General features: G+C 45.7%; 2 protein-coding genes across 2 annotated transcripts in view; one reads left to right on the top strand and one right to left on the bottom strand.

Annotated features, from left to right (window-relative positions):
• Positions 1-23,831, top strand: part of LOC308285275 (solute carrier family 22 member 7-like) — a gene marked incomplete at both ends in the record, with an annotated part of 47,002 nt that overhangs the window by 11,762 nt on the left and 11,409 nt on the right. Inside the window, 7 exons of the mRNA XM_080725991.1 lie at positions 14,051-14,154; positions 15,734-15,888; positions 16,441-16,609; positions 18,746-18,869; positions 19,447-19,556; positions 20,529-20,743; positions 23,332-23,444. Of these exons, the coding sequence (XP_080582117.1) occupies positions 14,051-14,154; positions 15,734-15,888; positions 16,441-16,609; positions 18,746-18,869; positions 19,447-19,556; positions 20,529-20,743; positions 23,332-23,444 (990 nt within the window). The remainder of the gene's footprint in view (positions 1-14,050; positions 14,155-15,733; positions 15,889-16,440; positions 16,610-18,745; positions 18,870-19,446; positions 19,557-20,528; positions 20,744-23,331; positions 23,445-23,831) is intronic.
• On the bottom strand, positions 617-13,015 carry LOC308286122 (von Willebrand factor A domain-containing protein 5A-like; the record flags this gene model as incomplete). The annotated part of the gene is made up of 4 exons (XM_080727078.1): positions 617-1,067; positions 1,260-2,011; positions 11,444-12,109; positions 12,560-13,015. The coding sequence occupies 4 exons, from the start codon at positions 13,013-13,015 to the stop codon at positions 617-619; spliced, it is 2,325 nt and encodes a 774-aa protein (XP_080583204.1).

The following is a 23,831-nucleotide window of genomic DNA, read 5'->3' as shown; positions in this document are numbered from 1 at the left end:
CATGTGAAGCTTGACCAATCCTCAAAGTATGGTCTCATTGGACATTTTTAATCATCCAATCATCAGACAGGGACGGACATTACACACATATTCTGGACGTACGGGACAGATAAAACCTGTTCATTCTGGACTGGAATGATCATATATGGACATGAACAGGACCCACATGTACGGGACAGATAAAACCTGTTCATTCTGCACTGGAATGACCATATATGGACATAAACGGGACACACAAAGCCACTCCTTGGAAGCGGCTTTCACCGCTTCAAAAAGGGAGGGGATGAGTATAATGTCATTAAATCTGTGTTTTTCGACTGGCTTTTAGCTTTCAGGGAGTAAACAAAAATACACAGGGAAGACAAATATGCACATTATAACCCCACCCAGTGAGTAATGTTAACTTCATAGACACCTACAAAACAGAAAAAAGTATAAAACTATGGCACCACCTCTTTAGGTTCTGTAAATCCTAATGTCATCCAGTTACATAAAGCTAAGAGCACAGAGTGGTCTATTGAATGATGGGTTATTCAGGGTAAAGCCCACACAATCGCAAGCCTTGTTGCAACCCGAAGGGTGGATAGGCAAGAAGGAGCCAGGTAGGATGAAGCTCTCAGAGCCCCAGGTCATCTTTCTGCACCTTGCAGCCCAACAAGGTGTTCCCAGCCGCCACACACTCAGACATGCGGCCCACGTTCTGAGCATGAACCCAGGACACTGCCTTCAGAGCCAAAAGCTGCCACTCATCCTGGGATTCCATCCTGAAACTATGGAGCCAGATTAGAGCCAAAATAGTGGCCCAAACCTCCTTGCTTACTGGTGGAGGCTTTGACTTGACCAACTCCTCGTGAGTCTTCCCAAGCACAGCAGTCAGCTCTGGAACTAGGCTCCAAAAACCAGTAGCCTTCTGGAGGATGATCAACTGGAGCAAGGGGTCTATGGGTGGCAGCCTGGGCTGAGGGGGTTCTTTAGCAGCTAATGCTTCTGAGCATGAAGCATGCCTCCAAAACATGTCCTCTTGATCACCTTCACTACAACTGTAGTAAGCTTCTTGGCTGCCATACCTATGTATGGGTGATGCGGACATTTGAGACAGTCCACCACTATATCCACCACTATAGTTAGTGAATTGCTTAATTAGATCCTTAACCGTTTCACGTTTATTCATCATTGTATCCCTCATTGGTACTGGAACATTTCTGCGTAACAGAGGTCCTTGTACATCCTTAACCGTAGCACGTTTATTCATTATTGACATTGTATCCATCATTGGTACTGGAACATTTCTGCGTAGCAGAGGTCCTTGTACAGCCTCCCCGATTCCTTTGTTGACAGCGATGAAGGCGGTGAAGGCACTGCTCACTCCCGACTGGATGCTGAGTTCCACAACCTTCTTCTTCACTGCTTCATCCTGACGCCCTCGCTTGTCTCTCTGTTCCAGCTCCAGGGAGCGAATCAGGGTCCGAGCCCCCAACCTGTGCACTGTCAATCCGGTGTCCTTGGTAGGCCTGAGACTGAAGCCAAGCTTATTCCGAGAAGGTTGACCTGCCAGGCTGTACTCCACTGTCACGCTGCCTTCACTGGCCCCTACATTCTCTCCAGTCAGCTGGGCATAAATTAGCGACCTTTGTCCCTGGAAAAGGGTTGTGATAGGCGGAGACAGCGGTATTACAGACACTCCTTTTGGCAGGTCCCATGAAACAGAAATATCCACCACAGCCGGCTGCAGGGCAAAGCGCAGCGACTGCATCACTTTGGGTTGCATCCTCTCGGTTCCTGTGATGAACTGGGCGTGCCCTCCTCCCTGCTCGGCCATCCCAGTGATGAGAGCAGAGCTGGCCCCCTCCCCGATCCCGAAAGTGAAGCACCTGTGAGAACTCGCGTTGCTTCTCACCAGATCTAGCACTTCCTTGGTATTCCACACCTCGCCATCAGTAAAGACAAAGAGTTGTCTGGGGTGGTTCGGAACGTGGAGCTGCTTGTAGATGTGTTTGAGAGGTGGAAGAACCTCTCTCCAAACGAGAAGAACAAGGCTCGAGGCCCGAGCCTCTCTACTCCGCCTAAGTTGCACTAAAACTTCAGAAGGTGAGGTTATGCGTAGAACAAGAATGAGTATGGATGTGCCAGTGAAATCAATACTAAAAACAGGAGACTTCTATTTAAAATAATAGCAGTTAACTTTATTATATCAATACCGTTTGCACAAATGGGCTATTCTAAGTTCTAAGTAAAATCTATGTAAGGAGACAAAAGAGAAAATAATCCAAGTACCGGTACCAAGAGGTTCGTTCAGTAAAGCACACAACAGCAAGCTGTGGTGTTCTCGTAGAGACGGACGCAAAATGAAAGTAACAAGAGTCTTTATAGTATTTCGCAGGTCTTCAGCAGGGGAGGTGAGACTTTCTGATTGGTTCGTGGGAGGAGTCCCGGGCTGGACTCTATTGGATGTTTCTTCAGCTGGGCAGGCATGATTGGGCCACACACTCAGGGGGCAAGGCTGTCTGCCTCCGCCCCATCACCACGTGATCTTCACTCCTCCTTCCCCCACCCCTGGGCTGTGCCAGGAATCGTTGGGTTTCTCTTTACAGATAACAGAGAAATGTAGCTTTTCCAAGGCGGCTGAGACCCCGCAAGTGCGTGGGTGCGGGTATCTGCACGTACAGGCTGACTTGTGCAAAACAGGTGCAAAACATCATTCACAGAAGATAACAGAGAAATGTAGCTTTTCAAGGCGGCTGAGGAGTATCGGTGCGCACAAGCTAACTCATGCAAAACAACATTCACAGAGCATGCACTACTATATCATTGGTGACATGAGGTGAGCATGAGCTGATCACGCTCTAGGTGCATGCTGGCGTGCGTGTGAGACAGGACTGTGCGTGAGTGGATGAACCTTAAAATGAACTCTAGTAACCTGACTGTGGGACAATACTGTAAAACATTGGCTTTTGGTACTTAGATATAATATAAAAATATAGATTTACTTAAATCAGCTTAGATCAGATATTTAGCAAACGTTTTGGTACAAAAAGTATTTACAATGTCATCACATCATATCATCAAATCCCCCTTTGATCTGCCTCCAGGGCAGATCACTAACTAGTGATGTGATACTTGGCACATTTTTCAGAAAAGTTTAAACTCCCCCTTTGGACTTCTTTTAAGAAGTCCACCTAAACTGGGTAACGTTTCTGAAAAATATGGTGAGCGGGGGTCAACAGAATCAACACTTGTTTTTTTAATAACTTAGAAACAATAAATGGCACCCCCTTTGGGATGCAACTAACACATAAACAATGGCACAGGATTCTATGTTTCTGATGACATCTATTTCATACTTGTCAGTTTCTATCTTTTGACCATAAGGTCAACTTGGTCCCTGAATCCAGAGTTTTCACTTGGTTGGACAGACCACAGTTTTTCACTTGAGTCCTTTAGACCTCCCCTCTCAGGGTGCAGTCCTGGGCTAGACCCCTTTCCACCTGAGGTCTGCGCCCAGGCAACCCTGGACAGAGAGTTCAAGTTCTCCTGCTTCCCGGTGTCTTCTTTTCAAAGCCCACCGATCACAGGAGACACAGCTCGCCTACTGACGCATTCGCTTTTGGCTTACTGTGGCTTGACTGTACATTAAGCCCCACACGACGGCCACTCGGGTCTTACTGTCATCTGTGATGGGACCGGCCGGTGACCCAGTCGATAGCGACCCCTGACCCCGTAGTGATGATTGGTCACCCAGGGAGGAAGCCGACGGTCTGATCCCAACCCCACTTGGCTATGGGAATTGAAACTTTGACCGTTTTCACCAGCCTTGCCTGTTCACAGAGGTCGTCCCCAAAAACGTACCCTCTGCTAGGTGTGGACTGTCATCCACGTACCACGTGTTGCCCCCACATCCACCATGTGCGACAACTACGCCGACTAGACGGTACCACGGCAGGGTGTGAACTCACCCTTCACTAGACACGGGGGCCTTCAGTCAATCTCCCCAGCACTATATGTCTGTCTTTAACGTGCCCTCGGAACCTTGCGATTCCGCCGCCGCCTGTTGTGGCCTAGGTTTGGGGTGCCCAATCCCCTTGCCTAAGCCACTGACATGTCAGTCTATAGTGGGGTATTGTTGATCAGATTCCCTAACTTTTTCTGTTACAATTGTGATCAACATACCCCTGTCATTCCTGTGTGACTGTCCAACTTTACTTTTTTGGTTGTAAGACAACATCCATAAGATGACATCAGAAAACATGAATTGACACAAGACCCCCTTCGGGGTAAAACAGAAATCAGTGCAGAAAATACCTAAAACTATATCACCTAGTCCTTTGGGGATGCTAGGGATTCACACAAGCAGGGAAAAACAATTTCTTATAGAAAACAACGGGTTCAATGTGTAAGTAGACTGGAGGCTGGTCTATGCGTGGGTGGATTAAACCATCAGTATGTAAAAAAAAACAAAAGCTCACTCAAATGCCTCCTCGTAAACAGGAGGTGGACGGACCTGGTCCGTAACAAGATCCAGGAGAGGTTGGTGGACCTCTCCTTCGGTCAGTTGGGCTAGCTGGAAGTCAGTAGAAGGGTAAACAGTGCGGACAGCTTTGTTAATCATGTATTTCAACATTGGTATGGCTACGAAAATGATGAGCCCTACGATCAACAGGACTGGGAGAATGGTGGTGACAAACCAGTTGCTAAAGCCCCCTAGTAAGCTAAAGTCAAACCAAGTGTTTGGAATCTGGGGCTGTGGGATGGTAGCTATGGCATCACGAGAATGAGAGATGAGGGAGGAAATGTTAGCATGATTATTAGGGATTAAGAAACAACATTTTCCACCTAGCATTTTGCACACACCACCTTCCTTAGCTGTCATCCAGTCCAGGGCAGCACGATTTCTGAGGACTACTGTCCTGATTTGGGACTGTTCGTTGGTTAGGAGCTGACCTGCCAGCTGGAGGTCAGAGAGGGAGTCATGTAACATTAGCAGTTCGGCAGCTAGAGTGTTAATCTTTTTCAGGGTGAACTCTTCAGTCACACCAGAGGTGATAAAGGTGGTGGCACCTAGGCCATAGGCCATTTGGGAGTCTGAGTCAGTCCATGGGTCCTTGAATGTGTAACCTGGGTACTTGGCCCTAATGTATTCTAAGTTAGTCTGAGTCTGGTCTGGAGTGGCCCAGGCAGTGGTGGGTGTTAGGCTCCTCTTAACTCTATTGTGGGCATTGTCATCTTCTGGGGGAACAACAGGGTAAATTATAACACTGGTAAAAATATAACCCGGGTGGCAGCAGCCGTTCCATTTGGGTGGGAGAAAATGTCTTGCGGCTCTGCCGCAAGTCCACACAGCAGCATAGCTGAGGTGAGAAACGGATACATTAAACCATGGGCATGAGACATTTAGCAGGGTGCCATCTAGAGCCACAGAGGTGCAATAACCGTCATTAAGATGGATATTGCGTTCGCACAGAGATATACCTAACGCTACAGTGCCTGGGGAGGTGTCGTGGGAACACAACTCTGCAGCCTCCGTTATGGCGATTGGACAAGGGGCGGGATCCTGCAATAATTTGACAATTGTCCTTGCAATTTCCTAAGCATGCGTATACATGATAACCAGTGCCGTAGTAAGTATACCAGTACCCTTTCACGTGAGTGGAACAATCCACTCCCTCAGTACAGAACATGTAATGATGATAATAATCTGATGCTTGGTCCCTCCGGATATGCGGTTTGCACCTTGGACAGGAGTTATCAAGTGTACAAACATCCATATTTTGAGGAGCGTAAGTACAGTCAAGAGCATGGTATACTTCAGACGGCTGGGCTTGGTGTTCCTATATATCCTAATATCACTCTCTGACTTACTATATGTTTTCAACTCTTTCTTTAAATCTGGGCATAGTCAATTTCTAAATTATGTGTAAGTGTAGGTTCTTATCTAAACGCCCAGATCTCTCAGTTATCCTGTTTTGGCGTCAGAGGTGGTGTTCATGCAGTTATCAATAGATGATTTCTGTGGAGACATAGAACAACAGACATTAGTACATGACAGCACAACATTTAACAGACTTACTATCATTTGAGCAAAATCTTTGAGTAGTAGTGTGCTATTACACTACGTTCCCCACCATCCCCCTTATGTTTCTGATACAGGACTACATTGAAAATGCCGTCCTTCTCGGAAACATCTAATAAATGGCTTATTGGCTTCCTCTGCTGCAGCTACCCTCAATCTTCTTGGGCAGCCCTAGTAACCTTGGTCTTGGGCGTAATTTTGGTTCTGGCTGAAGTAGTCAGTCATTGCTGCTTGTACGGCTATGTGTATGTCAGGTGGGGCTGTAGTGGGGGCTGGTGGGTATTGGCCTGAGAGAGACCTTGGAGGTACCCGTCCATCCCTGCGGGAGAGGGTGCTGTGTAAGGGGGGGGGGGGGGGCAGGTTATATGGACTGTGAGTGGGTGCATTTTGGTGTGACGGAGGCGGCCCCTGGTCGCTTCGCTGATTTGGAGGGAAGCCCTCATAATCCTTTCTTTTCCTCTCTTCTGCTCTTGCAACCTGGTCCTGCCATTCTAACAACCTTTCTCTTTCCAACTCTAGCTTTCTCATCTCCTCAATCCTTCAGCTGGGTGTCTATCCCTCACCCTGGCCCTTTCGTCATCTAATCTGTCTCGCTCTGAGCCCTCAGAGGAGTGAGCATTTTCACTTCTCTTTGGCCTCGTGTCAGAGCTCCTCCCCTTCAACTTACTTTTCTTTCCTGTTTTCTCATCCTCGCTGGAGGACCGTCACTATCTTTACTTGCGGTTTTCCTTCTTCTCTCTTGCTCCCCCTTCTCTTACTGTTACTCTTTCTTCCCCTTTCCCCATCCTCAGATTCCTGACCAGGGGAGCCTCCTATGGGTGTTTCGAGTGATATGGGTGTTCCTAGAGTTGCTAAGTTAGGGTAGCAGCGTCGCATGGGGTCTAGCGGGGTGGACTTCAAGAACTTCTCTCTGTATTGGTCTATTTGTTGCCACTCACCGTTATCAGTTAAACACATGGGGCAATGAATTTGAAAAAGCTCTGCAATACGGTGTAGGAGTTGATCGTGATTCATTAATTTTTCAGTAAAAGTAACAGTTGGACCTATTACTATTTTAAAACTCCACTCCGTGCTGAGGGTAGCACTCCAACTAAACAGTTCACCTTCAAGGTTAGAAGCGCAGTAAACCAGTGGACGGATGTCAGACATTGAAAATTCCCAAATTGTAAAATCTCAAAGGTTCTCTATCCAAAAAGGACCTTGGTTCATATAAACAGAATTCTAACGGGTGGTGAGTACAAATAGGCTCTGCAATTGGACGGAATGGGTCTGTTCTGAAATATAATTTATTGAAATGTATAGAACTATTAGAGTCTGTTGTCCTTCAGTCTCCTCTCCTAATGAAACAGAGACAGCACTGACGGGTTTCGACCTCAATTATCCTTGTTCCTAATTGTGCCCTATTTTCTAAAATCTCTGTAAACACACAATGGCAATAACCAATGACTATGTCGAAACACCATTCAGGGCTGGGAGTTGAACTATAACCTATAAGTTTCCCATCTCTTGTAAAGTAGTCCGCTACAGTAGTACACATTGACAATTGGACTTCTTAAATTTGACTGTTCAGCTCACAATATTAAACATGCAGGGATTATCAGCCCTTCAATGATTGGATTGGGATTGTCAGCAGGGGGAACAAAGTCCTGAGGCGGAACCGGCGCTGCAGCAGGCACCCCAGATGGGACGTCTGGGTTTTGGGGTGGGGCTGATGCTACTGTAGGTACCGCTGGGACGTCTGGATCCTGAGGCAGATCAGGCACTGAAACAGGGGCCGCAGGAAGTAACAATAGGAAAGGAGTTGACTGATTAAGAGAACGACGCTCAGCGTCTGGGGGCAAGAATGGATTAGCCTGCTCAACTTTAGGGAGTGGAGTCAATGGAGTAGCACAAGTCCGACCTGTGCACTTGTGGTCTTTCCAATTAGGAATAGTGCGGCCTGCCTGTAAGTCACTCAATATTAGTCTTGCTCTGAGTTTGGTAATTTGGGACGCCCAAGTGTGGGTCCGTCCATATCCTAATTTCACCACTACTCTGCTGCCTTCCGAGTTAGTGGACAATTCACAGAACCTCTGGATTTCTGGGTTGTTCCAGATTACAGTCGGGTTTTTCGGGTTGTATGTCACCGAAATCGCGACATGTTCAGAGAACCCTTCAGTTTCAGGTTCGGAAGTGAATGGATCTCTGTCGGGCAGCAGAGACACAGATCCTGATTGGTGCTGGTCAGACACGTGCCTACAGTTTGCTAGAAAATGTTTGTAATGAGTCGTAGACCAACTTATAGTCGGGGGAAAGTCCCTCTCGGTGGAGTTTCTAGAGTGGAGTAGTACTGTGTGTATGGGCCTTAGCCCTTCATTTTGTGTTTGGGAGGAAGAAATAATGGTTTCAGTTTCTTCCCCGGGTCTGTCGGTTCTGATCACAGCTACCAAACACTCATTTGGCAAAAAGGGGAAAAAGGGAAAAGCCCAGGGATCATTTCTTATACTTTCCAATTCTTTTAGAGTGTAACTAGTTCTGGTCCACCCAGAAGGCTCTCTAAGTGGTTTGGGGATTTTTCTCGATGTCTTGCAACCCTGGCTCACTGGTTGAGTCATAATTGGATTGTCTTTGCCTTTTGAGAGTCTGTGTCCTGATTTTTTAGGTCTCACTAATTTGTCCATGTGTCTTCTGAATTTCTATGAACCAATGTTTATGATAATTGACGGCAATTTTAAAACACCAATCGAGACTGGGAGATGAACTATAACTTGTTAGTACACCAGCTTCAGTAAAATAGGCTGTTACTGTAGTACACATTGACAAAGATATTCTTACTTTAGCTGTTCGTCTTACAACAGTACACAGGCAGGAATTGTCAGACTTATACTAGGTTTAATTAATGATTTAACACTGTTTAAGTATTTTTATCCAAACCATCTAATGGTCGGAAGCTTCTTAAGACTTTCTAATTTCTGGACTCTTTGAGACAGTCAAGATTGGTTTTTATTCTAAAATGTTAAAAAATGGTTTTAATTCAAAAATGTTCACTTAGAAGGAATCGCGCGGCGCAGTCAGCGAGGACAGGGCAAATAGTCAAACCAACACTTACAACACCTCAAATGACAACCTTTGGTCAATCACATCTCAAACTCGACTTGTACTTGGCATCTTATGCTATGTGTATAACATTACCAACTGACTTGCTTGTTTGAAACTGTTAACCAATATTGTCAACGCTCACAATAACCACACTCACTAAATGCCTGCCCTCGCAGTGAACCACCAATATCAATAACAACAATATACATGTCCCATGCCTCAAACTGTAGTCCCCGATTTATATGCTGACAATATATATAATATATATGCTCAGAAGGAACGCTGGGATGTATTCTATCTACTAAAATTATTTAGAGAGCTTACAAAATTGTTTAACTATTTTTAAAACAGTCCGTTATACATTGAGTTCATTCAAATCATCAATCATTCACTTTATTCCATTCGCTCTCACAATCTCTCACAGTCCCTCTTGTCCTCCAGAGACACTGTTTAAACATTCACAACACGGCGGAGACACCGTAACAGCCCCCCTTGTACTCCAGAGACACTGTTATTATTTACAATACGGCGGATACACCGTTGTGTTATTGGGCTAGGATTTAGTAAATGCACTCCCCTCACGCTAGGTTCGGGACTTTGAGACTTACCCTACTAGTGCTCTAGGTTCGGGACTTGAGACTTACCCTACTAGTGCTCTAGGTTCGGGACTTGAGACTTACCCTACTAGTGCTCTAGGTTCGGGACTTGAGACTTACCCTACTAGTGCTCTAGGTTCGGGACTTGAGACTTACCCTACTAGTGCTCTAGGTTCGGGACTTGAGACTTACCCTACTAGTGCTCTAGGTTCGGGACTTGAGACTTACCCTACTAGTGCTCTAGGTTACCTTTTACTCATTCAACCCAGGCGCGACCCGGTGTTGTAGATGCCTGTATTTATACCGCACACTATTCACGGTAGGATGCAGTTATACTACGCTCCCAAGCAGTGTTTGTCCCACAGATTTTACTGTAATATTCCTATCGAACTAGAATGTTTGACAGTTCATACAACAGCACAACTAAATTTAGAACCTATGCCAATGTGCACAATTTCAGTGTAAGAGGTTTGTGCTTACCTTGTTAGATATTGTAGGTGATCACCTGTTGTACTGGTTGGAACTGGAACACTCAGGGAAAGCAACAACGCGTTTTTTCCGAAAATTTTGAATCTCGAAAATTGTTAAAAAGGCACAAAACTCATCACGTCGGGGTCACCAGGTTTTGGAAGAACCTCTCTCCAAACGAGAAGAACAAGGCTCGAGGCCCGAGCCTCTCTACTCCGCCTAAGTTGCACTAAAACTTCAGAAGGTGAGGTTATGCGTAGAACAAGAATGAGTATGGATGTGCCAGTGAAATCAATACTAAAAACAGGAGACTTCTATTTAAAATAATAGCAGTTAACTTTATTATATCAATACCGTTTGCACAAATGGGCTATTCTAAGTTCTAAGTAAAATCTATGTAAGGAGACAAAAGAGAAAATAATCCAAGTACCGGTACCAAGAGGTTCGTTCAGTAAAGCACACAACAGCAAGCTGTGGTGTTCTCGTAGAGACGGACGCAAAATGAAAGTAACAAGAGTCTTTATAGTATTTCGCAGGTCTTCAGCAGGGGAGGTGAGACTTTCTGATTGGTTCGTGGGAGGAGTCCCGGGCTGGACTCTATTGGATGTTTCTTCAGCTGGGCAGGCATGATTGGGCCACACACTCAGGGGGCAAGGCTGTCTGCCTCCGCCCCATCACCACGTGATCTTCACTCCTCCTTCCCCCACCCCTGGGCTGTGCCAGGAATCGTTGGGTTTCTCTTTACAGATAACAGAGAAATGTAGCTTTTCCAAGGCGGCTGAGACCCCGCAAGTGCGTGGGTGCGGGTATCTGCACGTACAGGCTGACTTGTGCAAAACAGGTGCAAAACATCATTCACAGAAGATAACAGAGAAATGTAGCTTTTCAAGGCGGCTGAGGAGTATCGGTGCGCACAAGCTAACTCATGCAAAACAACATTCACAGAGCATGCACTACTATATCATTGGTGACATGAGGTGAGCATGAGCTGATCACGCTCTAGGTGCATGCTGGCGTGCGTGTGAGACAGGACTGTGCGTGAGTGGATGAACCTTAAAATGAACTCTAGTAACCTGACTGTGGGACAATACTGTAAAACATTGGCTTTTGGTACTTAGATATAATATAAAAATATAGATTTACTTAAATCAGCTTAGATCAGATATTTAGCAAACGTTTTGGTACAAAAAGTATTTACAATGTCATCACATCATATCATCAGAGGCTTTAGGATTTCTGTCCCGCCCAGGTCAGCAGACATAGCCTTGACCTTCTCCACAGCTTCATCCATGGTGGTCTGGCTGTACTCCACACTCCCAGGAAAGATGTAGTCGTATCGACTTCCGAAGCCAAATATGTTGAAGTAGCAGCCCACTGGCAAGCTTTTCAGCAGCAGTAGCAGTGTGTCCCTGGCGCTGCCAATGCGATCTGGCATGTTGTGTGACCGACCCATGCTGCCAGAACGACCCATGCTGCCAGAACGATCCATTAAAAACAGGAACTCCCCACATGAGGCCAGTGATGACATCACAGCTTTAGGGAACTCGGGGTACAGGCTCAACATGACCACTGGGTCGGCCATCAGAGAGCCGAGCTTGGCGGAATCCTTCCCCGCCTCTACAACAGCAGCAGGCTGGTGGGCATCTTTATAATAGACCAACAGTTCCACGTCTCTGTCAAACTTGTGCCCATCACTCAGACGGACCGTGGCCTGGGTCTGCTCTGCGTTGAGGTACTGAAGAGGGTCCAGGGAGCAGCTGGACTCTACCTTAGCGACGGGTCGAGCAGAGGCCACTCTGGCAGAAAAGGACAGACCGTAGGGCACCAGAGAGGCAGGAAAAGCAGTCACCTGAGGCTGACCGCTCCCTCCGCCTTGGGGTTGATAGCGGGGGTTGAGCACAGCGCCACCTTGGGGTTGATTGTGGGGATTAAGCACAGCGCCACCTTGGGGTTGATAGTGGGGGTTGAGCACAGCGCCACCTTGGGGTTGATAGCGGGGGTTGAGCACAGCGCCACCTTGGGGTTGATAGCGGGGGTTGAGCACAGCGCCACCTTGGGGTTGATAGCGGGGGTTGAGCACAGCGCCACCTTGGGGTTGATAGTGGGGGTTGAGCACAGCTTGGGGTTGATAGTGGGGGTTGAGCACAGCACCACCTTGGGGTTGATAGTGGGGGTTGAGCACAGCACCACCTTGGGGTTGATAGTGGGGGTTGAGCACAGCTTGGGGTTGATAGTGGGGGTTGAGCACAGCTTGGGGTTGGTAGCGGGGGTTGAGCACAGCGCCACCTTGGGGTTGATAGTGGGGGTTGAGCACAGCGCCACCTTGGGGTTGGTAGCGGGGGTTGAGCACCGCGGGCAGACAGAACCGCAGTCCACCGTCAGCCTCCACAGCCAGCTCAGTAACGTACTCCAGCCTGATGGAGGCGCTCTCCCCCGGAGGCAGACTGCCCACGCTCATGGAGAACACGTCGGGGCTCTGCTCGCTCTCCTCCAATAGGAAGGCCTGCTGGCCTGAGCTCAGTGCATCGTCATACTCCTCTCGGGCCTTCTGTTTCTCCTTCACCTCGGCCACAACCTCTGACCGTCCAATCCTTGCGCTGAAATGACAGACGGCCGCATCGCCAGGGAGAGGGAAGACAAAGACGGCCTCTAGGGGGCTCTCCTCCTTGTTCTCATACTGCAGAATGGAGGTCACTGTCGCCACATGGTCGCTCACTTCAACCTCCACCTCTATGCCTTTCAGAGGAACTGCTTCATTCTGGCAAGAGACCAGTCCACATGCCGTAGTGTTGTTTCTACGGTTCATATAGAACTTGGAATCTGGCCAACGATACGTTGCCAAGAGTTCAGTCTTGATGAAAAAAGCCCTATATAAAAGGGGTAGAAGATAGCAAACTGTTTTCTTCCATACATTATATATGGCATGATGATGTTTGTCAATGCATGGCATAACGTCACCATGACTGTTTTGTCCAAACCTCAATTTGTCGTCAATGGTCAAAAAATGCTTTAGTAGCCGCCGGCTACCAGCCGCTGCTAACGGCTATACTAGGTTTGGCTTTGTGATAAGGTCCCAATGTATGAGTGTGCATATGAGCACGGAACTCCATGTTTGGATATAACTATATGCTGATACCATGCGAAGTGAGCACTGCAAGATAGCTGAGAGAGTACTGTATATCCAGGGCTGCGAAAACGACACAGAAAGGAAATCAAGCATCCATTTTCTGTTTAGGCTTCACAAAACTCCAGTGTAGGCACTGTGGTTGCTGTGCCAACAGAAGACACCCGCCCCTCCCCCCTGTGCTAAGTCTGGCACCAAAACAGGATTTGACGAAAACTCGCCGTGGTGTTATGCGACACGTGACGAGTGCTCGCCATTGGCAGTAAAAGAGAGTTATGTAATGCATTTAGAATTAGCAACGTAGAAGTTATTTTTAGGGCTTTGGGTTGAACATTGCAGATCTATAAGCTGCCAACCTGTCTTAGCTGCATTCACACTACAGATATATAGTTGAACGTTTTGCTTGGTAATTCAATGTAATCTCAATGGAAACCAGCTTTAAAGATCCAGGACACACGAAGAACAAAGCTTTGAAAGCTTTAAACGTTCAACTATATATCTGTAGTGTGCATGAGGCATTAGAGTGAAGCTTGTAGAGCTCTGTTTTTCAGCATTAGGCTTAAAGTAAAAAATGGCAGTGTTGATGTCCTCAAAAGTGTGTGTGTGTGTGTGTGTGTGTGTGTGTGTGTGTGTGTGTGTGTGTGTGTGTGTGTGTGTGTGTGTGTGTGTGTGTGTGTGTGTGTGTGTGTGTGTGTGTGTGTGTGTGTGCCTCCACAGTGGGATCTGGTGTGTGACAGGAAGAGCATGACCAAAGCCACAGCAACGATCTTCTTCATGGGCGTCATGCTTGGAGCAGTGACATTTGGCTGGCTCAGTGACAGGTGCTCATAGAATTAAAAGAATATGTTACATGAAATAACTGAAGTCAGTTGTTGGCTGAAACCATGGGTGCGTTCCGAAATGCACACTCAACGCACTGGTGTGCCATGTTGTCGTTGGTTTATTCGGTGCACTTGGTGCGTTGTCGTTCGGAAATCTAGTGCTTCGCACCGGGTGTGCTGAGTGCACGCACTGACCGACCCTACTCAGAAGATGGCGTTTGGTGGTGTGGTGCGTCAGTGCAGTGATTTCATTGGTTAATTTTCATGGCGGTGTCTCGCGCTTCTCAGCGGTGAACAATGGCATGGAAATGATAACAAAATGCACCATTTGCTGCTTTATTGGTCCTTTGGGCTTTACTGTTACACACCCATCAACTTGTAAACTAACAGCAGGTAGGCCAATGATATGAATTAATTTACCCATCAATAGCAACGTTACATTAGCAACTGCTGCTTTTCAGAAAGTTTTTCCGACTGAAAAAGCGCACAGCTGCCTCTTAACTGGTCGTTCGTAAATAAGCCACACTGAACACACTCTACAACGTCACGCCCACTGCACGCACTACACTGAGCACACACCCTGTGGGCATTTCCGAACGCACTCCATGCGACATGTGTTGCCACTCCGACAATAAGAAGTCAATGTCGGAATGGAGACATGTCGGAATGGAGAGAGCCCCCCGCACCCCATGTATCTCCATGGTTCAACTTTGTGAAATATGTTTTTGAGTCTCCTACATCTGGCTTTGTCCGTTTGTATGCAAAGCATGGTCACATTGGCCAAGCTTTGTAATTAACTTATTAACAGCACCGCTCACTTCATCCCACATTGGCCAAGCTTGGCAGGACCCTTAATATGAAATTATCTCATAAATAGCACAGCTCACTTCATCACACAAAAGATTTGGTCTGGCCCCGCTCAGTACGGCCCAGTATGCAAATATAACCTGACCTTATATCACCTTCTGCGTTACTCTTGATTGGTTGTAGTTCTAACTGATAGAGTCCATTTGAATCCTTTTGTAACCGCCCCTTGGAAAAACCAACCAGGGTCCCAGTATGCAAATTTAAGGTGGGCTTTAGGTCGTAAAGAACCAAGCAGGCCTCAGTATGCAAATGTTGGGCGGGCTTATCACCTTCTGCGTGACTCTGATTGGTTGTAGGTCTAACCGATAGTCTGTTTGAATCTTTCCGTAACCGCCTCATGGAAAAGAAAGCACGGAGAAGAACCAGACTAATATCCACGCAGTGATGTTGTCTGGCTACGCAAGGCTGTGGCAGGACCCTTAATATGAAATTAACTCATACATTGCACTGCTCATTTCATACTGTTTGCGCAAAATAGCAAAACTATTGGATGTACAAGCTCACAACCTGTCACGAAGTGAACTTGCCATTTTCATTATTTCTGGAAATTCTCAGTGAAAGTAGTACATTTTTGTTCTGTCTAGGTTCTTTTTCCATTCCCCGAAAGTAATAGTTGTGGACAGACCAGTCCGCAACTATATCTATATGTGCATATATAAAGATAATTTATAACAAGTGGACAGAAACAAATCCACGTTCCCTTTTGTGACAGGTATGGCAGGAAGAGAATGCTGCTACTGTCCTACTTGTGGACCATCTTGTTTGGATGTGGAAGTGCATTCTCCTCTTCCTTCGCCATGTTCGCTGTCATGAGATTCTTTACTGGACTTGGGCTTTCTGGGATCAGCATCATCTCCATTGTCCTCTGTGAGTTGGATTTTAAACGTATAAACGTTTCTGATCTCAAGGGTTAAAAGGGGGAAAAACCTACCTACCTACCTACCTACCTACCTACCTACCTACAGTGGTAAGCAGTTGATAATGGTGTGATACCACCTGAGTACCTCAATGGTACCATGATTGCACCACCTAGTAAATGTTGTACCATGTTTCACACCTGTAGACAAATGAAAAATGTCAGAAACAATGTACTATTCTTGGTGCCAAGGTCAGTCAAACTGTGGGTTGTGTGGGTTGGAGACACTTGGCTTCGCCTCGTGTCTCACCATGCCTCTCAGCCGTTATAAAATACCAGGTAACCACATGCTTCTTAAACTGTTGTTTTCAGGTTTATGGAATTTCGTTGATTTTATTCATATATATTCATGAAATTACTTACATGCTTTTGAAAAGTATTTTTGTATGATGCATGAAAACTGAAAAATAAATAGATGTTCATTCACTCACAACCCATAAAAAACTGTGATATCTCTCTCTCTCTCTCTCTCTCTCTCTCTCTCTCTCTCTCTCTCTCTGTAGGTGTAGAGTGGACAGACATCAAGCATCGCGCAGCGGTGGCCATTCTGATGAGTATGGACTGGAGTGTTTCTACAGCTATTCTCCCTGCCGTGGCCTACTTGGTCAATGACTGGAGATACCTGACTGTGACTGTCACCATGCCACTGGTGTTGGCAGTGCTGACGTGGAGGTGAGGCCTCTCTATAAGCAATTTTACCACATTATACACATCTGTTTTACCAGCAAACGTCAACTACAGCTGCATATCTAAAAACAGGGATCTCCATATATGGGCATAAAACGGACAAGGACGTAATTCATTTGCAAGTGTGATCTGGGATTGCCCATATATGGGCATGTTCTGACATCACATTGTCGACTATATATGGGCATAAAATAAATGGGCATAAAAAGGACATCAAGCCAGAGCGTGATGTCAGAGCGGCAAACCCATTCTGTGGTTCCCCTGAACAGTAACATCAGAGCATGATTTCAGAGAGAGAACCATGTGACTGACTGACAGACTGACTGACACAGACGGAGACAAGTTGCGACATTTCTCATGGTATACTGCGACCTTCGGTCGCAATAATTACAATATAAAACAAATCTGTCACTTGAATTAAGGTGACTAAAGGGGAACCCATAGCAGCCGTGGGTCTGCCGCCTCGCCTGCCGCGCCCATACGCTGCTGTTCTATTTTTCCAGCGTTGCCGCACGGTAAACATGTTCTCCCATGGTTCTCCCAACCGGGGAAAATGGATGTGCTGTGTGGCAGCGCGCCGCATCCAGTTGGGGTTACCACGCTGCACTTTGCATGTGTCGATACTGCGACGCCTTCATGGCTTCTAAAGTAGGCAAACCCCAGTGCAGTGCTTTGTTTTCTAGAGTCATTTCAGCATTACAAAGAACCCAAAAACGTACCACTTCCATACAGAATGGGATGAAGACTTTTCCCCACTATTTCCCATTCCAAGTGTGTTTGTCTTATAAGTAACGCCAGTGCCGCTATTTCCAAAGCCCCCCCACGTCTTTGGGGGTGGGTAGATCATGTGAACATAATGTTGAGCTTGTCATTTGGGGTCCGCTCATTGTTCCGCCGGTCCGTTAATTGATCTGAGTAGTGTCGGCAGGTTAGTTACTCTGTAATTGACTGTATATTGACTCGGACCCATTTTAAAAGTAGCTCTCAAGTAAAACAAAAGTGTGGGCACCCCTGCTTTACAATGTCAATATTCCAAATAGTTTCCACATGATGTATTGACATCGAAACGTTGGAACTCTTGCCTGCACCCTTTAACCAATAAGAAGGCCTAAACAGTCCGTGTTTGCTCCAGTACCTTCCTTTAACATATTCAAGTCCCGTTCCTGAGATGCACCGGACCAGCCTAAACCAGGTTAGAGGCGCGGTGGGCAGCCTTCATGCCCTTCCATTGGTGGCTCAAGACTTTGATCTAGGGCAGTGGTTCACATTATTTTCAGGCCGTGAGCCCCCAAAATGAGCATATATGAACTGGGGACTTCCCACCCTGACGAGTACTTAGAATTGTAGGACTTTGTTTGGGTTACATTATGCTAAATGGAGGTGTCACCTAAACTTAACCTTTTTGAATGGGGATGTTTCTAAGTTGGGGTGTTTCTGAATGGAGGTCTGCCCCCCTTTGACTTCCACAAATACTGTAACTTTTGTGAAAACAGCCTCACAATGCCTCTTTCTTAGGCAATATTTGATGATTTGGCCAATATTTGGCCATTTATTCACATATAGTTTGATGATTCAATGATTTGACACAGAAATGGCCTTATTTTATGTATTTATTTAGGCTTTCTTTATTTTATTTTTTTAACCACAGCTTGCGAAACACTGATCTTAGGGCAGGGGTCTTCAACGTTTTCAGGCCAAGGACCCCTTAGTTGAGAGAGAGATGAAGCAGGGACCCCCCATAACCTTATCATATTCCATAGTTTCATTGTTTGACAGCACAATTGTCAGTGTATTTTGTGTTTTCAGATATTTACCCGCTTGAACCGTCAATACTCAATAAACTTTACCTTTCACTTTACTTAGTCTGCTCTTTTTCCCCACTACACCAAAACCTCTTTGCCTAAACGTTGTAAGCTTGTAGATCTGCTATTTTTAGCTAAAGTTCTCAGAATATGTACACTAGGGTTCAAGTGGTTAATATATCTACACACTCAAAGATTTGGAGGACCCCCTGTAGTAACTCTGAGGACCCCCTAGGGGTCCAGGACCCCCTGTTGAAGACCCCTGTCTTAGGACATTTGTGAGCTTGATGGAATCAATCATTATCTTTGTCCCATGCAGGTGGCTCCCTGAATCTGCCAGGTGGTTGATCAGTAACGGCAAGGTGAACCAGGCTCACGTTTACCTGAGCAGGTGTGCAGAGGTCAACCACAGACAGAGCTTCATGGCTGAGCTTAAACCCCAGGTACCATGCTGTTCAGTCAGGGTACAGTGCACTGCTTTAACTATTGAAAAATAGCAGATATACAAGCTTGCAGCGCAGCACAGCTTGCAAAGTCTTTGAAAATGTTGACGCGATTCTATCAATGCCTTCTAACTACATCCTTATTTTAAATCAGTGGTTCACAAACTTTTTCATGTCAAGGATCACCTAAATTTGGCCGCGGACCCCCATCTCAAAATGTGTTGTTCCAGGGACCCCACCCCCCCAGAAGCAAATATTTGAGTTACAAATGTTCGCTTTTAAAAAGATATTTTCAAATGTGGTTAATGTATGTTTTGTGATATAATGACCAAAATCTGCAAAGTAACTAGTAACTAAAGTTTCCAAATAATTACTTACTTACTTAGTGTACTTATACTTATACTTATACTTATACGTACTTACTTACTTACTTACTTACTTACTTACTTACTTACTTACTTACTTACTTACTGTACTTATACTTACATCACTCACTCACTCACTCACTCACTCACTCACTCAATCACTCACTCACTCACTCACTCACTCACTCACTCACTTACTTACTTACCTGCAGGTCCTCTCCACTGTGATCATAGTGGAGAATGAAGACAGAGTTTACTCCTATCTGGATCTTCTGAGAACGCCCAGACTGAGGAGAATGTCTCTACTCATTGCCTCTGTATGGTAAATATCATTTAAACTGGGAACGCGTTATTTGGAAATGTTTTGTGCTTTAACTATTGAAAAATAGCAGATATACAAGCTATAGAGCTGTAGATCTGCTATTTTTTTTAAATCGTGAAAATGTCTTTGAATATTTCAAATCCTGTGTTTCTATGTCAGTGGTGCTCAAACTTTTTCATGTGAAGGACCCCCAAAATGATATGTATTTGGCCATGGACCCCCATCTCAAAATATTTAGTTCCAGCCGGGGACCCCCCAGAAGCAAAATTTGAGTTACAAATGTTCACTTAGTTAAAAATCCCTCCACTTCCCGGCCTTCTCCCGGTGGAATGTAGTTACATAATATTAATATGTATTGTTGTTGATTATGGATTGTACAGTGTTCAATGGATTAATTATGACGTGATATCTTAAATCATGCAACTGAAGGTTCAATGTTATGTGCATGTAATTGGTATATCATGCTTTGCTCTGGGGGATTTGTGATATCAGATCATGTCTCATGTTCAAGCAGATAATCTAGTATAGCAGCAGAGCTACACCGCCAAACTAAAATGCAATATTGCATACATGTTAAATATCAATGCAATAAATGGCATGGCTAAACTCAATGGTGTGGTTTGAAGCATATCGTCGTTGTCGGGTGGAAACCTTGTATGTCCAAGACCGTTTGTTTTGTATTTAGCATTTTAAGAAATGAACTAAACTAGTGAAAATAGACGATCTACAAGCACACAACGCCTGTGCTTGTAGATCGGCTGTTTTCACTACTTTTTTGCGACAGCCTTGTATGATGAAGCAGGGCTTTACTTGGTGAAAAAACGTACAAACTTGAAACTTGGAGATACGAGGTTTCTGCCCGACAGTGACGATATAACATTTTTTCCTGAAAAGTGACAGGTGTGTGTGTGTGTGTGTCTGTGTGTGTGTGTGTGTGTGTGTGTGTGTGTGCGTGCGTGCGTGCGCGTGCAGGTTTGGGGTGGCCTCTACATACTATGGGATCAGCTTGAACGTGTCTGGATTCGGGCTCAACATTTACATCACTCAGTTCATCTATGGAGCCATCGAGCTTCCAGCCAAAGCCTTCATCTGTCTCAGTCTGTTAAAGTCGGGCCGCAGGGTCAACCAGGTTGGGTCACTGCTGCTGACTGCCATCTTTCTGTTCTGCAACATCTTCCTTCCTAAAGGTAATTACTGTGGCTCCACCTTCATTCAGTGGCAGACCGTAACTGAATACATTTACCTAACCCAGCAGAGGCGGCGGGTGAGCCAAACGTTTGGAGAGGCAGGGCAGAGACTAGAAAGCGCTCTATGAGTATGATCACGTCAGCTGCAGCCCATCATGATCAAGCCTAATTTATCTTCGTCCCGCGATGATGTTGCGTGCAGAGAATAGCAGACCTCCAAGCTCAGAGTCACACCGGGCACATCCGCGACGCGATGTGAGTGTGTAGGATACTGTATGACTGAAGCTTGTACAGCCAGCTGTTCTCAGTGCCGCCGTCTATATAAGGCTAGGGCTCCACCAAAATGCCGGCGTCGTGCCGGCGTCGGGCGGCGTCAAAAAATGAACCGGGGCGAATTTGACGTCGGCAGTGGAGCACCCTTCATTAATTAAAACGGGAGCGTTCCCAGCGTTGACGTTGACGCGACGCTCGACGCGCCCGGTGGAGCCGGAGGGTAATGCTGTGTTCGTACTTTATATTAGGTTATAGCCTATATAATTTGGAAAATACCCAGCAGCATTTGGGAAGGCACAGCCTCCCCTAGCCGTCATTACGCGCCACCTGTGTAACCCAGGGGTGTCGTACGAAAGTCTGGGCCCTGGGTACAAGGATTCACTGCGGGCTCCCCATGAATGTACTTCATAGGGGGAGGGAGTTTAACCCATTTAGACTTGGAAACACATTATTTTGAACTTTAACTATTGAAAAATAGCAGATCTACAGGCAGATCCTTTCATGTGAAGGACCCCCAAAATGATATGTATTTGGCCACGGACCCCCCATCTCAAAATATTTAGTTCCAGGGATCCCCCCAGAAGCAAAAATGCATATATCCAAGATTTACACACATTTTCACAACTTTTCAAAAATAGCAGATATACAAGCGTGGCACCGAGTGCCGCGCTGTGAGCGTGTAGATCTGCTATTTTTCAATAGTTAAAGCATAAAATAATTAAGGCCCCTCCACCTTGGGCCCTAGTAACTCAGTCCCACTTTTCCCCCCTTGTGACGCCCCTGCATTTACCTAACCCATTAAGACCTGGTACACATTATTAAGCATTATTACTTTAACCATTATTTTTGCTGATATACAAGCTCACAGCGTGGTACTAGTCTTTGAATCATTTGACCCGATTCTATAAATGTCTTCTAAATCCTTCTACTAAATGAGTGGTTCTCAAACTTTTTCATGTCGACGTCACTGGTAGGCAGGTTTATGAAGGGTCTGCAACCCTTCTATGAGACAGATTTATTTTTTAACATTTTATCTTGAGCATACTGTAAGTGAGTGTGGTGGAGAGAGTCGCAGCCCTAGCCTAGTATCAGTAGCAATCTAGTATCTCCCTCGTGGAGCGATGGTTAGGATATTGGACTTTCACGTGGGAGGCCCGGGTTCGAAGCCCGGGTGGGAAGGTCCGATTCACCTCCATTACACGAGGATCAATTACATTATATGAAGTCACCTTGAAAATGGGGGAAGTCGTACTTTTAAAGGGGAAGACCACCCATTTTCAATATTGAACTGTGTCATTAACACATCGGACGCCCACGAGGTGTCTACGCGACAATTTCTTTGATGTCGCTGGAGGCCCACGACGCGCTGGACGCGTTTACTGTATTTACAGTATAGCTTTATATCTCACCGTTTGGTCGGGGCTACGCCTGGATGTAGCCCATTAGCCGCTAGTCGCTTCGAGTCGACGCTGAGAGCATCGCGCGGCCGTTTTTCTCCGTATACTCCAATGCATTTCCCCATCTTTAAAGCCCTTTATCTCCGATGTTTGTTTTATGGCTAAAACTGTGGCCGCGTGCGGCATAATGTCCAAATTTTGATCGGCAATGAACAGCTATGATCAACACTAGCCCTTACAGAAAGTTACACAATAACATCCTGTCTGCGCTCATGTGACCAAGTGACGTCATCGCGCATGCATTGACGCAGCAGGGCCGGATTAGCCACAATGGTGGTGGGCCTGGGCACTTAGAGGAGATAAATAATACAAAATCGTGGACATCCAATGTGTTAATATACCTTGGGGTTTGTATTGTAAAGTACAACTTGATGACATCACACATTGTACTTTACAATACAAACCCCAAAATCAATCCTCCAGTTCTAGGCAACACAGAAGGGGGGGAACTTTTTTTCTATTTCCACACAACTCCTCTAAGGTATATTAATGACATATTTCAATATTGAAAATGGGTGGTCTACCCCTTTAAGTAGGCCTACTGTTTGTTGTTGTTGTTATTTTTTTATTTTACTTTGCAACACTTTCACTCCGCTACATCCCTAGGAAGGGACTCTTGGGACCCAAACGTACACAAATATATTGTGAATGAACCAATAGTGAAAATAGCCGATCTACAAGCTCACACGAGCAAGCTATTTTTGTCTCTATAGGGTTAGGATGTACCAAAAATGTGTGCGTGCGTGTGTACGTCCCTATTTTTGCTTGTACACTACTGTTCAGGCATGTTTAAAATGTAAATCTTCTCTTAATCTCTACAGAGTTGTTTGTGGGTTAAAATGTGACTCTTCTCTTCAGACATGTGGGAGCTGCAGACCACTGTGTCAGTGTTGGGTAAAGGCTGTTCAGAGGCTGCATTCACCACCGTCATGCTCTACACCACTGAACTCTTCCCCACAGTTCTCAGGTCAGTACAAATACCTCAATCTAATATCCACAGGTGGAAGAGGCACAATGATCTTTTCAGACAGGGACATGCTGGGCCCCTGATTCAGCCCGGGAAAAAGAGTTGGAGAGGCCCTCATTGCGCGCTATAGAGAGAGATCAAGTGACAAGCCAGTGGGCCAATTACATGAGTTATATTTTGTCGTTGTCGGGTGGAAACATTGTATGTCCAAAACCATTTGTTTTGTATTTATCATTTTAAAAATCTACAAGCACACAACGCCTCGTGTAGATCTGCTGTAGATCTGCTGTAGATCTGCTGTTTTCACTACTTTTGTGCGACAGCCTTGTATGATGAAGCAGGGCTTTGCTTTGCGAAAAAAAATATACATTTTGAAACTTGTAGATACGAG

Source organism: Nannobrachium achirus, assembly GCF_963921795.1.
Source record: "Nannobrachium achirus genome assembly, chromosome: 5".
NCBI lineage: Eukaryota > Metazoa > Chordata > Actinopteri > Myctophiformes > Myctophidae > Nannobrachium > Nannobrachium achirus.
Note: the sequence above shows the minus strand (reverse complement) of the source record. Positions and strands in the feature narration are given on the sequence as shown.